Source organism: Nicotiana tabacum, chromosome 23 (assembly GCF_000715075.1).
Source record: "Nicotiana tabacum cultivar K326 chromosome 23, ASM71507v2, whole genome shotgun sequence".
NCBI lineage: Eukaryota > Viridiplantae > Streptophyta > Magnoliopsida > Solanales > Solanaceae > Nicotiana > Nicotiana tabacum.
Window position 1 is genome coordinate 21924977 of NC_134102.1, and position 17196 is coordinate 21942172.

Here is a 17196-nt window from a genome sequence, read left to right on the forward strand (position 1 = left end):
ACTAGATCAGTTCTATATTATCCACATGTTCTGAAGTCACATCTAGAGATATTATCATTAACTAGGTTTAATCCATCATTACATAAATATAATAGTTTTAACCGAAAGTTATACTTTTTTAGTCAAACAATTTGGCACCGTCTGGGGATTTTATAGTTAAATTTTTAGTTTCCTCTAGATCTATAACTAACACGGGTCACTAACGTAAAACAAAGGGCAAGAACAAGATCTCCTTTCTTTGCATGTACAAATCCAATAAGGGCGGTAATATAGAAGAAAGGACGAGGATAACAAGTGACCTCCCCAACCTTATGAACATCATCAACGAGAGCTGTGAAATAACAGATGGAGATGCAACGCCTAACACCTCCCCTGGACAAGATGGATCACCTCTTCCTCACCGCAGCATCACAAAATCTCTTGGTAAGGGATCCTCTACATCCGTGGCGGAGGAGACACCCCCAGCTGTAAAAATACTCCTTGAGGCTTGGCTAACTAACACGCTAACCAATGTCCTCCGTAAGCCCACTCGGGACCCGTCTACAAAAAATGCAAGGACTTGCGTTGTACTACCGGTGGATGAACAGCATGACCAACCTTCTCCTCCAACGACGGGTATTACTCACAATGTCATTAATAGTGCAGGTGACGACACTCTCGCAACTGTTCTGAAAAGGATGGAGGAAATGGAGAATGAGAACAAAGTGCTTCGAGACCAAATGAGAGAACACCAAGAAAGGGTCGATACGATACCGGGCGCCCCTAAGCTCTTGCCAAAGAGGGATGCTGGTCGGTTCGTCGTACAACCGTATAGTGATGGTGCCGCCCCATATGCCATACCAAAAACCTTTAAAATGTCATCCTATCTGAAAATATATGACGGCACGAACGACCCCGAAGACCATGTGATTCACTACGTCACCGTTGTGAAAGGCAATGATCTCGCCAAGGAATAAGTATCCTCCATTTTGTTGAAAACATTTGGCGAAACCCTCACGGGAGGAGCATTGACATGGCATTCACAAATTCCTACACGTTCCATCGAAACTTTCGAAGAAATGGTCGGAAAGTTTGTAACGGCCCATGCCGGGGCCAAGAAGGCCGAGGCGAGAGTAAACAACATATTTGCTATTAAAAACCCCCGGGAGAGGGATTGGGGGACTTCCTCGCCCGGTTCAACCGAGTAAGAAGGACCTTGCCAAACGTATAGGAAAGGATGGCGGTCGCAGCCTTTCAAAATGTGCTGAGCAAAAATGGTTCAAGGGCAACAAGAAAGCTATTAAGTCGGATCATGAAGTACCCTCCAACTACTTGGGATGAAATATATAACGCGTATTGTGCCGAGGTCCGAGCAGAAGAGGACGACCTCAATAGACCGATACATTGATTGACCTCGATACAGACCGAATCTAGAAAAGATCGAAGGAATGATATCAGAAAGGACCTCGCAACTCCGTGATCCAATAGGGAACGACATCTACCATATGTCAGAGCTTCCACCACATCCTCCTCCCGCCATGAAGAGGGCCGACCCAGATCAAGGACAGGGACTCACCGGAACGAAAGAGGTATGCCCCCTTTATTATCCGCTCACAAATTTTGTGTGTCACCTACAGAAATAGTCTACGCCTTGGAGAAGCTCGAACCAAAGGTGAACTGGCCACAAAAAATAAGGTCGGACCCGAGTACCATAAAATCGGACGCCCTTTGCGAGTTCTACCAAGAGCGAGGGCACAAAACCGAGGACTGTATCGCCCTAAGACAGGAGGTCGTAAACATGCTACGTCAGGGACATCTCAAATAGTTGTTGAGCGACCGGGGAAGAACCAACTTTTCCAGAGGTCGTGAACAACATCAAAGACCTCTAAAAACGCCCTCGCCGACCAGCACCGTCCACATGATCATCGGCACAGTGGCGATGCTTCCATCAACAGTGTGAAGTTCACCACAACCCACAATCTCAAACGGTCAATCAACCACAAATGATGAACTCGAAGAAAGTATCATCTTCGATAAGTCAGATACCAATGGTTTGGTTTTCCCTCACTATGATGCCCTTATTATCACTTTACGAATTTTAGATACCGATGTGAGACGCATTATGGTAGACGATGGGAGTGACACGTGCATTATCCACCCTCGAGTACTTGCACAAATGAAACTTGAAGATAGGAGAGTGTCGCATTGCATCACGCTAACAAGTTTAAATAATGCAGTTGATCGAACATCCGGAGAAATCACACTCCCAGTCCTGGCCGGTGGCGTAACTCTGGAAATCACGTTTCATATCATGGACCAAGATACAATCGTACAACACCATAATAGGGCGACCATGGAAACATACCATGAGAGCCATCCCTTCCAGCTTGTACCAAGTCATCAAATTCCCAACTCCATAGGGAGGGGAACAACGCACATCCCGGGAATGCTATTGCATCGCACTAGACTGTACGGTCACTCAACAAATGAAAGACAAAAAACATAGGCATAGAAATCAACAGGGTCGAGGTCGATATGTGATGATAGCAAGGACGTCATCAAAGATTCCGATACGGTCGAAGCCGTGGGATCGACCATAGAAGACCTCGACCCCATCCAATTAGACATCAACGACCACAGCAAGAAAGCTTACGTCGGCTGCAAACTCCAGGAACTAGGTATGTTTCGTCAATTCTTAACTGCTAACGTGGACTTGTTTGCTTTTAGCCATGTAGATATGCTGGGAATCCCAAAGGAAATCGCCACGCACAAGCTGAACGTCGATCTACTCTAGCCTCGGTGAGACAAGTTAGGCGTAAATTCAACTCCGCAATTAATGATGCGGTACACGAAGAGGTGGAAACACTATTGGAAAATGGCTCTGTCAAAGAGTCGAAATACCCTCAATGAGTCACCAACGTGGTCATGGTGAAAAAGAAGAATGGGAAATGGCAGATGTGCGTAGATTTCACAGATTTGAACAAAGCATGCCCCAAGGATTCATTTCTGTTACACCATATCGACCAATTCATCGACGTAATGGCCGGACATGAACTACTGAGCTTCTTGGACGCCTACTCGGGCTATAACCAAATCCTCATGGAAGAAAAGGATCAGGAGAAAATCACTTTCATCACCCATCAGGGGACGTATTGCTACAAGGTCATGCCCTTCGGGCTAACAAATGCAGGGCGACTTAATAAAGTTTAGTGATAAGGGTGTTCAAAGACCAACTCGGCAAAACGATGGAAGTCTACATAGACGGCATGCTGGTCAAGTCCAAAAGTAAAGAAGATCACATCAACCACTTGAGAGAAACCTTTGACATACTTAGACGGTACGAAATGAAATTGAACCCCAAAAAGTATGTGTTCGGCGTGGCCTCAGGAAATGTTTTAGGTTTTCCGGTATAACAGTGAAGTATCAAGGTCAACCCTGATCAAATCAAAGTCATTGAAGGGATACCAGAGCACTTGACCACCAAAAAACAGGTTTAGTGGTTGACTAGTCGTATCGCCGCCCTTTCAAGGTTCATTTCGTAATCGTCATATAGGTGCCACAGATTCTTCGGCATACTCAAGAAGGATAATGGCCTCCAATGGACTTTTGAGTGCGTCCAATCCTTAAAAAGAGTTAAAAGCGTATTTGTCATCGCCATCATTGCTTTCAAAACTAGAATCAGGGGAACGCCTCCTCGTCTACCTCGCTATTTTCGAAGTAGCTGTGAGCGTTGTCCTGGTCCGATTAGACAAAGGTACGCAGTCTCCCATCTATTACATTAGAAAAACACTAATCGACGTCAAGACGATATATCCTCACCTTGAAAATCTAGCCCTGGCCTTAGTCGTAGCTTCACGAAAGCTTAGACCATATTTTCAGTGCCATCCAATCTCGGTCGTCATGACTTTTCCCCTAAGAAGTATTTTACATAAACCCGAGTTATCCGGCTGGTTGGAAAAATGGGCCATCAAACTAAGCGAGCACGATATCATATATCAACAGTGAGCAACGATAAAGTCACAAGTTCTTGTTGACTTCATCGCCAACTTTAGCGCAAAAATAATGCTCCAAGTTGAAAGAGAGGCCGTCCACGCTTCTCCCCAAGTACAGGACCTATGGATCCTGTACACTGACGGCGCGTCCAATGCGTCAGGGTCCGAGATGGGACTCATCCTCGAAGTCCTGACCGACTAAGTGATCCGCCAGTCCATAAGGTGCCCGGACATGACTAACAACGAGGCCGAGTATGAGGCCGTAATTGCAGGGTTAAAGCTAGCACTCAAATACGGGGCGAAACGGTTAAGAGTATGCTGCAATTCTCAACTCGTTGTCAACCAATTCACATGGACTTTCCAAATCAAGTAACAAAGGTTACATAAATACCAGACTGAAATCTGCAAACTGCTGCCCAAGTTCGACAAATGTCAACTCGACCAGTTCCCTCGAGCGTAGAACACCGAGGCAGACGGCCTGTCCAAATTAGCCGCAGCTACCAAAAACATTACCACCGGAGATAGAAGTATAGTCCACCTTCTCAATTCATCGATGGACCAAATCGAGGTAAGAAACATAAACCTGACTTGGGACTGGCGCAACCGTATTGTTATATACTTGCAGGACGACGTACTCCCAAGTCATAAAAAGAGGCCAAAAATTGTGAATGCAAGCATCCATGTACACCATCAATCACATCGACCTGTACAAGAGGACGTACGGCAGCCCTCTGGCAAAATGCTTGGTCCCAAATCAGACGCGGCGCGTCCTCGAAGAGGTGCCATTGTGGAGCTCATTCTAGCATTCGGGCTTTGGTCAGATGCCTTATACAGGCAGGGTATTACTGGCCCACCATGAAAAAAGAGGCCGCGAACTTCGTGAAAAAATGCGAACAATGCCAAAAGTAAGCCCCAATGATTCACCAAGCACGCGAACACCTACACTCAGTTGCTTCCCCTTGGCCACTCATCAAATGGGAAATGGACATCGTGGGTCCCCTCCTGGCTGGGCGAGGTAACATACGATTTCTTTTAGTTTTAACTGACTATTTCTCTAAGTGGGTGGAAGCAGGAGCATTCGCCCAAATACGTGAACAAAAAGTGATCGCCTTCATATGGAAAAATATCGTATGCCGGTTTGGCCTCCCCAAAGAGATCAGCTGCGACAACGAACCCCAATTTACAGGAAAGAAGGTCACCAAATTTTTTGAGAAATGGCATATCAAAAGAATATTCTCGACGCCATACCACCTCACCGGCAATGGACAAGTAGATTCCTCCAATAAGTCAATACTGAACATCATGAAGAAAAAACTTGAAGACACCAAAGGGATATGGCCGGAAATATTACCAGAAGTACTCTAGGCCTACCGAGCAATGTTGAAGACAAGCATAGGAGAGACATCTTACTCTTTAGTCTATGGGACTGATGCAATAATACCGGTCAAAATCGGGGAGCCCAGCCTAAGATAGTCCTACGAGAGCGGACCAAGGAACGATGAAAGTAAAAAGCAGGAGCTCAACGAAGTCGAAGAACGACGAGATATGGCCTATGTAAGGATAATCGCCCAAAAACAACAAGCATAATGCTACTATAACATGAAGGCAAAGGTTATGCCGCTTAAAGTCGGGCACTACGTGCTTAAAGCCAAAAAAACAAGCAAGAAAAGACCCAAAGGAAAGAAAATTGGAACAAATCGAGACGGCCCGTACAAAATCACGGCAACAGTGAACAAAGGATCATTCCAACTAGAAACAATGGAAGGAAAGCTACTACCAAACAACTGGAATATTACCCACCTCAAGTACTTCAACTTTTAGGAGGTAAAGCGTCCCCCAAGTCATACTCTTTTTTCCCTCACTTGAGTTTTGTCCCAATTGGGTTTTCTCGAGAAGGTTTTTAATGAGGCAACGAAGGGGGACACTTCAAGTCTAAGTACGCAAAAATGGAGGCCCAGGATGGCTAGTTCATTGCCCGACCTCTCAAGCCCTCTCCAGGATGACCAATGAATGGACTAGATAGACTAGGACTGGAATGCCAATCGACACCTAAAAATTTGTAAATCTCTCCAAGTGTATGAACAAAACAATAATGCATGGAGTTTATTTCTATTTTCTTCAAATGTACAACCAAGGAAACAATGCTTAAAGTTTACGATGTCGAAAACTCCGCACCTAGAAGCATATCTTTCCAAAAGGTTATGTTCGACCTTGTTCGAACTAACACCTAATGGCCCTCGGCGATAGTCAAACATAGGTCATGTTTGACCTTGTTCGAACTAACACCTAATGGCCCTCGGCCATCGTCAATCATAGGTTGTGTTTGATCTTGTTCGAACTAACACCTAATGGCCCTCGGCCATAGTCAAATATAGGTCATGTTCGACCTCGTTTGAACTAACACCTACTGACCCTCGACCATAATCAAACATAGGTTATGTTCGACCTCGTCTGAACCAACATCTACCGACCCTCAGCCATAGTTAAACACAGGAGATGTTTGATCTTATTCGAACTAAGTGATTATGGCTAAGAAAAATCAAGGCAACCAAGCGACAAAATCAAAAAACATACAAGTACGAACCACAAGAAGAGAATAAGGTACAAATAACAAAGTTAACATTTCATACTTGGAATATTTTTACAAAGTCTCGTAAAGACGCCTACAAAATATACACAAGTTCACAGCAAAAACAAGAACGAAAAACTATTGGTCGCAGTCAGGCCCATCAGTGCCATCGGCTTGACCATCTGGGCCATCACCACCACCCTCAGGGTATGCCTCCTCGTACCAGGCATCCTCTTCAATCTCGTCCACACACACGTCCCTCTCATCGTCATCGGTCTCCGACGTAGCAGAATTACACCCGCAAGCGATTCGAGCTTCACGGGCCTTGACACGAGCATCTTCAAGGGCGGCCCCAGGAACAGATCCCGCCGCATGCAAATCTCGTAACACATCCAACTGAGCCTCAGTGTGAATCCATTCCCCGTACAGGCCCCGGGGAACGTTTGGGAAATCTGAAGTGTGAGAGGATGACGGTTGCGCAAGCATTTGAGCCTTCTCAACTTCTAAGGTGGCCACCTGGTCCTGGAGGAGGGAGTTGTATTTCTCCAACTCCTCAATCCTCTCATCGAGCCACTCCTCTTTAAGTCTCGCCGTCTCCAAATCATTCTCTCGCTCAGAACGGAGAGTTCGGATCACCACCTCGAGGGCATCCGCTTTCCTCGAAGCTGCCGAATGAGCTTACTCCGTCCTCTCCAACTCATTTTGCTTCTCAATAATCTTGCTGTGAAGAACCTCCATCTGCAGGCAGTACTCCTCTAACTGCATGCGCAGTTCGACCACCTGTGCTTGGAGATCGCCATATTGAGCCTCCACGGCCCTGCTAACCTCGAGATCTTCCTTTTTATTTCTTAGCGTCCCCTTAAGGACGCTACACTTCTCGATGACCCTCACCAGCTCGTCATTCTTCTCCTTCAGTTCATCTAGAAGGGCCTGCAAATTGCCGCTCTCACCAAACCACCTACAAATTTCCCGGTGCTTACCACGGTACTCGCGGTATTTTCACCGCAACTTCATAAAAATAGCCTTATGCCTTTCCTCTCTTCGGGCGCTTTGATTTCCAAGATCACGGTCTAAAAAAGAAAGAAAAAAATAGACAGAGTAAGAATGAAGCCTAAATTTTGAACATAACGAACAGAAACAAGAAGCGTCGAAAAACGTACCCTGAGAGCAAGGCCGTTGTGCTCCTCGACAAGGTAGCATCATTCAACGCTCAGAGAGTTTGACCCTCCACATCGAAGCAAAGGGGACCGAGGGCAGGAACCGCATTCTTCTGTATCTTTTCATAAATCCCGATCCATGGGGATCGCAATGGTTTGCGTGGACCCCTTCAGTCTTACCTCCAACTGGGTAAATCCCTCCTCTATCATCCTCATCTCGTCAGCATTGAGGTCAGAACCAGTCTCGTAGCCATCCTCGGCAATGCCTTTGCCTCTCCCATTGGCAAGTGAGGAAGCTTCGTTAGCTGGATGCGAAGTCGACGGCCCCTCTTGCCACAAATAATCAAAAGCTAAAGTGGTCGGCCTTTCGGCTCCTACCACCACAAAAAAAAAAAAAGAGGTACGCCTTCGATGGGCTCCGCCGCTATCAGAACATCAGACGCCAGCTCGACGTCGTCCTCAAGTACTATAGTCATCGTCTCACGGATGATAAAATCGTCCATTACTGAATCTATGGCTCAGGCGACCCCATCACCAACATCCACCAATCTTTTCTTACGGGGAACCAAAATCCAACTGCTCGGCGACTCCTCCTCCTCCTCGTCCACAAGACGGTGCAAGGGGGAAGTTGGAAACTCCGCTGTCAAAATATCAACAGACGGAGAATAAATCGATGTTGAGGCAACAATAGATAGGGCCGATGACCGAGCAGACCTAGCCGCAGTTGAGGAAGGAACAGAAGCGGATGATCGAGCAGGCCTAGCCACCGTCGTCGGTGGAATAGACGCCGAAGAGGAGGCAAACTTCCTGTTACGAAATGCAGGAGGAGGAGCCCTCGGCCTCCTCAAAGATCCTCGGGTTGGAAAAGAAAAATCAAAGTAAAGTTATCGCCACCACCAAGAGCAAACTATAATAAATAGGCGACCATGAGGCCAAAATAGCAAAAATATATACTGATAAACTCACCGGCCAAGGAAGGAGCATGCCCAAACTTTTTAACAAAGCCCGGCCACTCACGAATCCCCACGATGTGAGGCAGAACCCGGACAACCCAGTCGGAAATGTCCCCGACCAAAGGAGGGGGCGTAGTCTTGGCTGCACGAAGAGGGGACAAAAGTTCAGAGCTTACGACTAAAATAGACAGATCAAACATTTTAACAAAAGAAGAATAGACACTTACGAGTGTATTTTCAATTCTCGGGGAAGCCGTCCGCGTTGGCCACCACGTTTTCGGTTCTGATAAAGAAAAAATTATGCCAGAACTGACGACTTGCCTTGTCATCCATCTTCACCACCAGGCATTTGCCTCCTCGATGGTGAAGGTTCAGCATTGTCCCTATATAGAAACTAGGGGCGAAGAGATGCATCAGATATCGGAGTGTGATCTCAATCTCATCCAACTCCGCAAATTTAGTAAGCATCCTGATGAGCTTGTAGATATATCGGGCAAGTTGAGCTGGGCACACGCCATAGTAGTGACAGAACTCCTCCGCCAATGGGAGAAGGGGAAGAACGTAGCCTACATGGAAAGGATATGCATAGAACATGCAATACCCGGAGAGGTGGATTTGTACCACATCATGCCCTGCTAGGACCAAATCGATACGGGCGGGAACATCGAATTTTCCCCTAAGCTTCGCTTGATCAGCCTCTTTCATCGCCGACTCAGAGACCTCGAGCTCGTCTTCAGGCGCATTTGAGAAGTCAGACCTAACTTTCTTGTCGCGTGAAATTATTTTCTCCACCATAGGAAAGTTCTCATCGTCCATGGAGACAGAGACGCCATCAACGTGAGGAGGTATAAGCATCGCCAAAGGACAGGGTCAGTTCCCACACCAGAACCAGAGGATACATTAGCCATAACTTCGATGAGAGAAAGGATATTCAGGAAAAGAAGAATTAGAAGCAACATGAATCACTAAGACTAGGAAAGAAGATACACAACAATGGAGGAAGGAGAACAAGGCACAAGGTTTTGTTGATAAAAATACATAAAAAAAACAAATGAATGTCATCACATCTCTATTTATAAGAATTCGAGCACCAAAACCAAGAGATAATGCCATCATTACCCAGCACTGGAATCGAAATGACAGCCTCAACTGGCAGTCACATGGGAAATGACACAAAGCATCGGGAAAATGCGCCACAGTGACGTATGATGTCATGATGTCACTCTAGTGCAGAAACGACATAACCCCGAAAGTTGCGGCTCACAAAAAGCCACGTTGCCAGCTCGTCCCAAACTTAACTACCCGACCCACTCGCCTACTCTTCTCGACCATAACCAGCAAAATTCGCTCATCGAGGTCGTACGAGGACGGCCTCAATAAGCGGAGGGACTAACTATACAGGTCGAAATCTACTGTCGAGCATTTAGGGCGAGGTAGTATCAAGGGAAGATTCGATCAGGAAACGACGAAGCTCGTGATCGGGATGTCAATAATGACCGAGGTCGAGCACCGTGAAAAGGGTTGTAACGACTAGTTTTTAGAATAGTATAATAGAAAAAATATTCTAAAGAATATTCTAGGCACATGTACTATTAGGGTTTATTAGTGATGTATCTCATATAAAGAGGAAAAAGATAGGGAAAAGGGGCATGTGGTTTTGATTCGATAAGAATAGACTTCTGATAAAGATTCTCTCTCCGGTAAAAGATACAAATATTACATTTTCATCAAGATTGTTGTTCATATTATTTCACACTTTTCCATCAGATCCGAGAATAGTGCGAACATTCTAGGATTTATCTGTCACTCATCATTATCAGGAAGAACAATCATCTAGTTCATTCATCATTGGGTGAACCACTTCTCCTATTTACTCAAATGTCATTTATTGTCATTTATTGCTAGATACTCCTCCATTATTGCTCATACCTTTTAGATATTTAATGTATGTTATTGTTAGTCTCTCAATAGATCAGTTCTACATCATCTACATATTTTAAAGTCGCATCTAAAGATATTATCATTAACTAGGTTTAACCTTTCATTACATAAATATAATAGTGTAAATCGAAAGTTATACTTTTTGTGCAAATAATTCCAAGCACGAAAAGTGAACAAAGCGGTCAATTCTATATTTTTGTAAATCCGAGGTTCCACGTACAAAGCAATGTGATATTAAAAGGGTTTGTTGGAACAGCTGAGAGATTTAGAAAATTACACAATTAAATTTTTTGGAGAAAGTAAAGTTCCAGGATGCCGGCTTCAATTCTTAACAATTTTAATTTAGTTTCGTTATGCTGTGGACTCATCGTACTAAACTACTAACGGAAGACAAATTCGCACATATATAACTCTTGTTAATGAGCTTATGAATGATCAAATTGTTTTTCAACTATTTGACTGTTTAAGATCTCAGCTTCTCTTTCGTTGCTTCTTCCTCTTTCTCCCATCTGATTTTTTTTTTTTGGCGCTTTTCTTGGAGCAGAATTGAGACAATAGCAAACTTTTGCTGAAATGGGTAATTCTTTCGCTGAAGAAGTAGTAATTAACCCCTTAACCTAAGCTCCTTTCTCTTCTTACATTAATTACATACTCCTCTCCTTTGCATGTAGACTAGCTAAGAAACTAATAGCATGTTTGGCCAAACTTTTTCAAGTCAAAAATACTTTTTTTTTAAGTTAAAGTGTTTGATCAAACTTTTAAACGGCAAAATTTTTTTTTTGAGTAGAAGCGGAAATAGTTTTGGAGAAGCAGAAAAAAATTGATTTTCTTCAAAAGTACATTTTTTAAAAGCACTTTTGAAAAAAATAATCTTAAAAGTAATTTTTAAAAGCTTGGTCAAACACTAATTATTGTTTAAAAATATTTTTCAAATAAATTAACTAAATATTCTCCAAAAACAAAATAGTAAAGTCATGTCTTAAAGCAGTTTGTTAAAGTATTTTTTTTCCTTTTGTTGGGTGGGGGTGGGGGAGTTCTTATAAATAGGTCCAGCAACACCTCCTCTCTCTCTCTCCTCCCTTTTTTTTGGGGGGGGGGGGGTTAGGGGAAGGAGCTAGGAAGGAGAGCTGCATTTTCGTATTCTTTGTTCACGTCACACTGATAAATACGTGACACGTATTTGCTAATAGACTATTATCGCCTGATCAATATATATCGTCACCTTATTAAATCACCTAACAATTAAGTTGATATGATTTGGTGTACATGCACAGATAATTTTACTTACATCCAATATTTATATTAAATTAAATAATTTAACCCGATTACTAAAAATTTAAAAGTTAAAAAGAAAATATGCAATCACTCAACTATAATTAAGTGAATAAATAAATGTTTTATGTGATATAACATGAACACAGAATAAATTTTTATAATTAATCATTGTGCTTTGCAAAGTGACTTTGTCCTTTATCTACAGTAATATAGCATCTTTTCACTTTCAGAGTAGTGGGAGTGTTCCTCCAGCAACAAACTCAGGACTTTTACAGCTTCCACATGAATCGGCTACCGCGCCTATTGATATTACTCTTGATAGCTCTGCGGTAATTTCGACTTCTGAATTTATTGAACGTGATTACCTATTTATCTACTCTTTTTATTAATTTTATTTAACATCTATTACTATGATATCTTTTTAATTGCGTGAACTAAATTGTGTAACAAATACACTGATCAATGTGCCTTTTATCAGGATCCCTGTTTCTTCATTAAACTTTCTACCAATTTTTCAACGTGCAATTTAAGAAAGAATTAAAGACTTTTGAAATTTGTGATTTTAAATATATCATAACATTTTCATGGCTATAAAATTTTTGAAACGTATAGTTTTAAATATGTCTTAGTACTATTTGTGTGGTTTTAAAAACTTGTCATTATGAATGAAATAATAAGATTAAATTAAACTGTTTTCAAATTTAAAAATATATTATTTTTTTATTTTGGTACGGAGAGAATAGTTTTTCAACTTTACAAACTATTCTAACTGTCCTATGAGGCTCATTGTGCCATTTGTCAAATCAGAAACTCCTTCAGATTGAGGCAAAGCTTTGTTTGGTTCTTTTGTGGAACTGTCTTCACCCCCCCCCTATGCTGGCCCCTAATTCAAAAGTATTTTTCAAAAATTGCTTTTGAATCTCCTTATATAAATTCCTGAATCTTTGGAGTCAGAATTTTAACCTTATGCATTTTAGATTTTAAAAGGAGCACTTCAAGTGTTATTATTTGTACGAATATTTTAATACAAATATATTGTTTGAGCAAAAGTTACTAGGTTCACCTGAAAAGATAGCGAGGCTACTAGCTCCGCCTTGGCCATAAATTGCATTACATCATGTCTCTTGTGCCTGAGTCCCTTGGTTTTTTTTTTTTTTACTCCAATTGAAATCAAGTTGACCTTGGTACAGTTCAAGTGGAAAAATATTACCCCTCCATTTCCCCAGCTGCTGATGTTTGTTTGAGGTATCAATGTCATGAGTATTCCTTGATTTGTTTTCTTGATGCACAGGAATTGGGACGAAGAGAAGAGGCTACTGCAAGAGGTGTTTGCTCTTTCTCCTGTGTTAATCCAATTATCTCTTGTAACATTTTTATACCTCTTCATTCAATATGAGGATTATTTCAATCAGTGATTTTGTAGACATTTAAACTATGAACTTAAAAAGGGAAAAAAACATCAAATTTCAGTTTGAGATGAAGAAAATAGAGCTTATTGACTTTTCTTTAAATTCTGATTTTCCTGATGTATTTTTTGTCATTGTCTTTTTTTTTCCTACCATATCGATTGTGTGCGTCCAAAATTAGTTACGGTGGTGTAGCCATAAGTACTGCGAATCTTATGTTTTTTCTAATAAGTATTTGCAAGTTTAAAGGTACAGATGTTTTGATGTAGTAGTACTATGTTACAAGTCTCTCTATTCTCTCTGATTTTGCAGTTGGCATTGTTATTGAGGAGAAAAATTGGCCTCCATTCTTCCCAATTATACATCATGACATTGCAAATGAAATACGAATTCATTTGCAAAAGCTGCAATATGCTGCATTTACTGCCTTTTTGGGTATGTTAGCCTTCTTCATTTGATATCTTTATTTATGTTATGGAATTTTTAAAACTTATGTTATGGAATTTTTAAAACTTATAACTGTTGCACAACAATATAAAAGGAAAAATCAACAATCTGCAGGTTTGTTTTCCTTTTCTCAAGAAAAGTAGCTTGGGATCGCTTAAAGCTGCAAAAGTCTTGTTTTTTTAATTAAATACATTTTTGAAGCGTATTTTATAAATGTCATTTTCGTATAACTTATGCTGTTGACAGGACTTTTTGTGTGCCTTTTATGGAACACCATAGCTCTCACTATAGCATGGATTAGAGAAGGAGGTTTGTCTAATTCAGTGTGTTCCTCATTTCTGTTAGTCCCGCCAGTATTGCTGTATTTGTAAATAATAATTCTGCAAAATATAAGTTATCGTAATGAAATAGTAATTAATTCAAGCCCACTGAATTCACAGTGTTTCCTTAAGGAATTTAATCCCCTCCTAGTACCCAAGGTAATGGATTATTTCCTCCCAGGATAGAACGAATCACACACTGGTGTAGCGGTACTTCAAACCCCAGTGTTTCAGCGAACACAAAGTTCGGTAGCAAATCACACTTATAGTTGCTTTGTTTGAAGTTAAAACAATGCAGAACAAAGGAGTAGAAACTCAGAAAATCGTATGGAAATGCTGAGAGGAAGGAGTGCAATGTATAGCCAAAGTTGAGCGTTTTCGTTTTCAGTTTTTGTGTTGTGTTCGTTTTTCGTTCGTGTCTTTCTTCAACAGCTGCTGCACATATATATAGCAGCCAGCTTTGAAGATGAACGACCCTCCATCCTCCGTGGTGGAGCATGCACTAGCTTGTTTGTGGAGCAAGCACTTGGCCATGGTGGGAAGAGCATTAGGCGGCTGCTATTGTAGCTGGTGGTTAATACACGAATTGGAAAATATCCGTTACAAATGCGGATAATCTTACGTTAATATTTACTATTAACAAATAAATTTGGTCCAAAAAATTAATCAATCAATTATTTGACCAAATCCGTAGCCGTAGCCGTAGCCGAGCGACGACAACGACGGCGTGAGGTTTGCTTTCTTCTTAACTCTTTAAGAGCTACAAGAAGAGCAATTATATATATACCCACCAAAAATCTTTTCTTCTTCCAATATGGGACAATGTCTCATTGTCAAGAGGGGAAAACTTAAAATTTTACTCAAAAATTTTATTTTTCCTCCATTTCCCATTCACCCTCATTTTAAGACTATTTCATCTTAAATAACAAAAACCTCAACAATTTCTGTATGTCATAATAACTTATCCGCGGAGCATGCTAACTTTTAGTTTTTTGGCTTTAGATGTCAAGATCTGGTTCCTTTCTATTATCTACTTCATATCGGGTGTTCCAGGAGCCTATATATTGTGGTATCGTCCTCTTTGTCGTGCTTTTAGGTAAATGTTCCTGTATTTTGTAGAACTGAACATTTACTTTCAGAACTTTATTGGACAATTTCTAATGCAATACCCAATGTTATCAAAGGCGCGATTAATTCCTGAATCGAGGCTCAAAACATGTTGAGCGCTTCGCGTGTTTAGCGGGCGCTTCAATGTTGTCATCAAGGTTGTAAGGCATATTTTTCCTTGCCAATAGCGTAATCCTAAAAAGACGATATTAAACAATTGATATTTTACTTTATCTTAAATTTTCTTCAATTTCTTTATCCATATATTTGTTATTCATTCTTATAGATATTAGTCTTGAACTACACATACATATTTGTAGTATTTCTCCATTTGTGTCTTTCTTCATTAAAGCCCGCGCTTTATTTTGCGCGCTGCGCTTAAAGCCCCAACAACCCTTATAGCTTTTTTGCGCTTTTCACCTTTGATAACACAGGCAATACCGCAAATTGTCACTTGAGTTTTGGTCATGTAGCTGAAATATTATAGCTTACAAGGTTGTTATTGTGGCATTCATTATTTAGATCTTGTGTGGGGCTAACACAAATATTTTATCACAGAACTGAGGGTGTCGTGCAGTTTGCGGGATTTTTCTTGTTTTACAAAGTAAGTTCCCTAGAATTGTTTTTCTTCATCTAAATGGGTGAATGCAAAGATATCTTATATTTTGCTTTTGTGCATAGCTTCATATTATATTCTGCGTCTTTGCTGCTGTTTCTCCTCGAGTAGTTTTCGATGGAAAATCACTTACGTAAGTTTCTTTCTTAATTCGTACGACTTGTTGGAACGAGCATTAGTCCTTCTTTTAGCTAATTGCTTTTAGATTTCTCTGGATTTTGCTCTAAGTTGTTGCAATTATTATCTGGTTTCATGATCTGACCTTTTACAATTTGTTGGAACAGAGGCATTCTACCTACATTAGATCTCATGAGTGATGACGTACTTGTTGGGGTATGTATTGAACATAGTCAACTGGTTTAATGAAGTATAGCATACAAATTATAGGAGTCTGCCTGTTTAACATGAATATGCTATTTTCCCTGTCTTAGATTTTCTATTTCGTCGGTTTTGGGCTGTTTTGTCTTGAATCTGTGCTGAGCATCTTGGTTATAGGTATGGCCTTTCTTATTTGATTTCTATACAGTTTATTCTATTAGTCAAAGTCTCGTGGTACAGAGGCGGACCCAGGATTCGGCGGAGCACCATGATATTCAATATAAATTAATTACTGCTTCTAAAGATTGGTACGGAGTCTATGCTAATATCTAATTATTTCTTGAAGACATTTACAAGTATATATGGAATTTTTGTCGAAGTTTTCGGGTGCTGGTGACCCCTCTACGTATAGTAAGTGCATCCGCCTTGGGTTCAGATACCGGATCCGGATGTGTAAAGCAAAAGAAAATTGTATTATGTGCGAGACCTAACATCACTGTTTCTTTGTGATCTCATTATGCAGTAAATATATATGTATTTCTGTGGAAGTCGTAAAGCCGTAGAGATGAAGCGCGAAGATGCTAGAGGGGCCTTGAGAGGAGCAATATGGCTGGTGAAGTGTGGTATATATAGAATTTGGTCACTTGTGTCAGGCAAATATGCTTGTTTCATATGTGTGAGTTATTGGACGGGAGCCTTAGAGCAAGCAATGATGAAGTTGTCTCTTTGTAACCTATAGGTTACGAGTTCGAGCTGTATAAGCAGCTACTAATACTTGCATTAGGGTAGGTTGTCCACATTATACCCTTGAAGCGTAACCCTTTCTTAGACCACGTGAATACTAAATACTTTGTGCGCCGGATTGTTTTTATTTTATTTTATATGTTTGAGTTATCATTCTTGTAATATGAGTCTTCATTTATACTACTCTAATCACAATGGTTTTTAGAAAAAAATAATAAAGAAATTTACATCTTGTGTTCGGGTTGGTATTTAGTAGAGGTGTACATGAATCGGGTTGGTTCGATTTTTATCAAAATCAAACCAAACCAACTATATCGGTTTGTATTGGTTCGGTTTTGTCGGGTTTTCGATTTTTTTTTTTGTTATATGAAT

General features: G+C 41.1%; 1 protein-coding gene across 1 annotated transcript; it reads left to right on the top strand.

The window, feature by feature from the left end:
- The first annotated feature begins 9643 nt into the window (after positions 1-9643).
- Positions 9644-16988, top strand: LOC107781022 (secretory carrier-associated membrane protein 3-like). Its single transcript, XM_075245527.1, has 12 exons — positions 9644-9669; positions 11150-11168; positions 12097-12195; positions 13158-13191; positions 13585-13707; positions 13966-14028; positions 15042-15135; positions 15705-15750; positions 15828-15895; positions 16047-16095; positions 16194-16257; positions 16427-16988. The coding sequence occupies exons 1-12, from the start codon at positions 9644-9646 to the stop codon at positions 16588-16590; spliced, it is 849 nt and encodes a 282-aa protein (XP_075101628.1). The 3' UTR covers positions 16591-16988.
- The last annotated feature ends 208 nt before the right edge of the window (positions 16989-17196 follow it).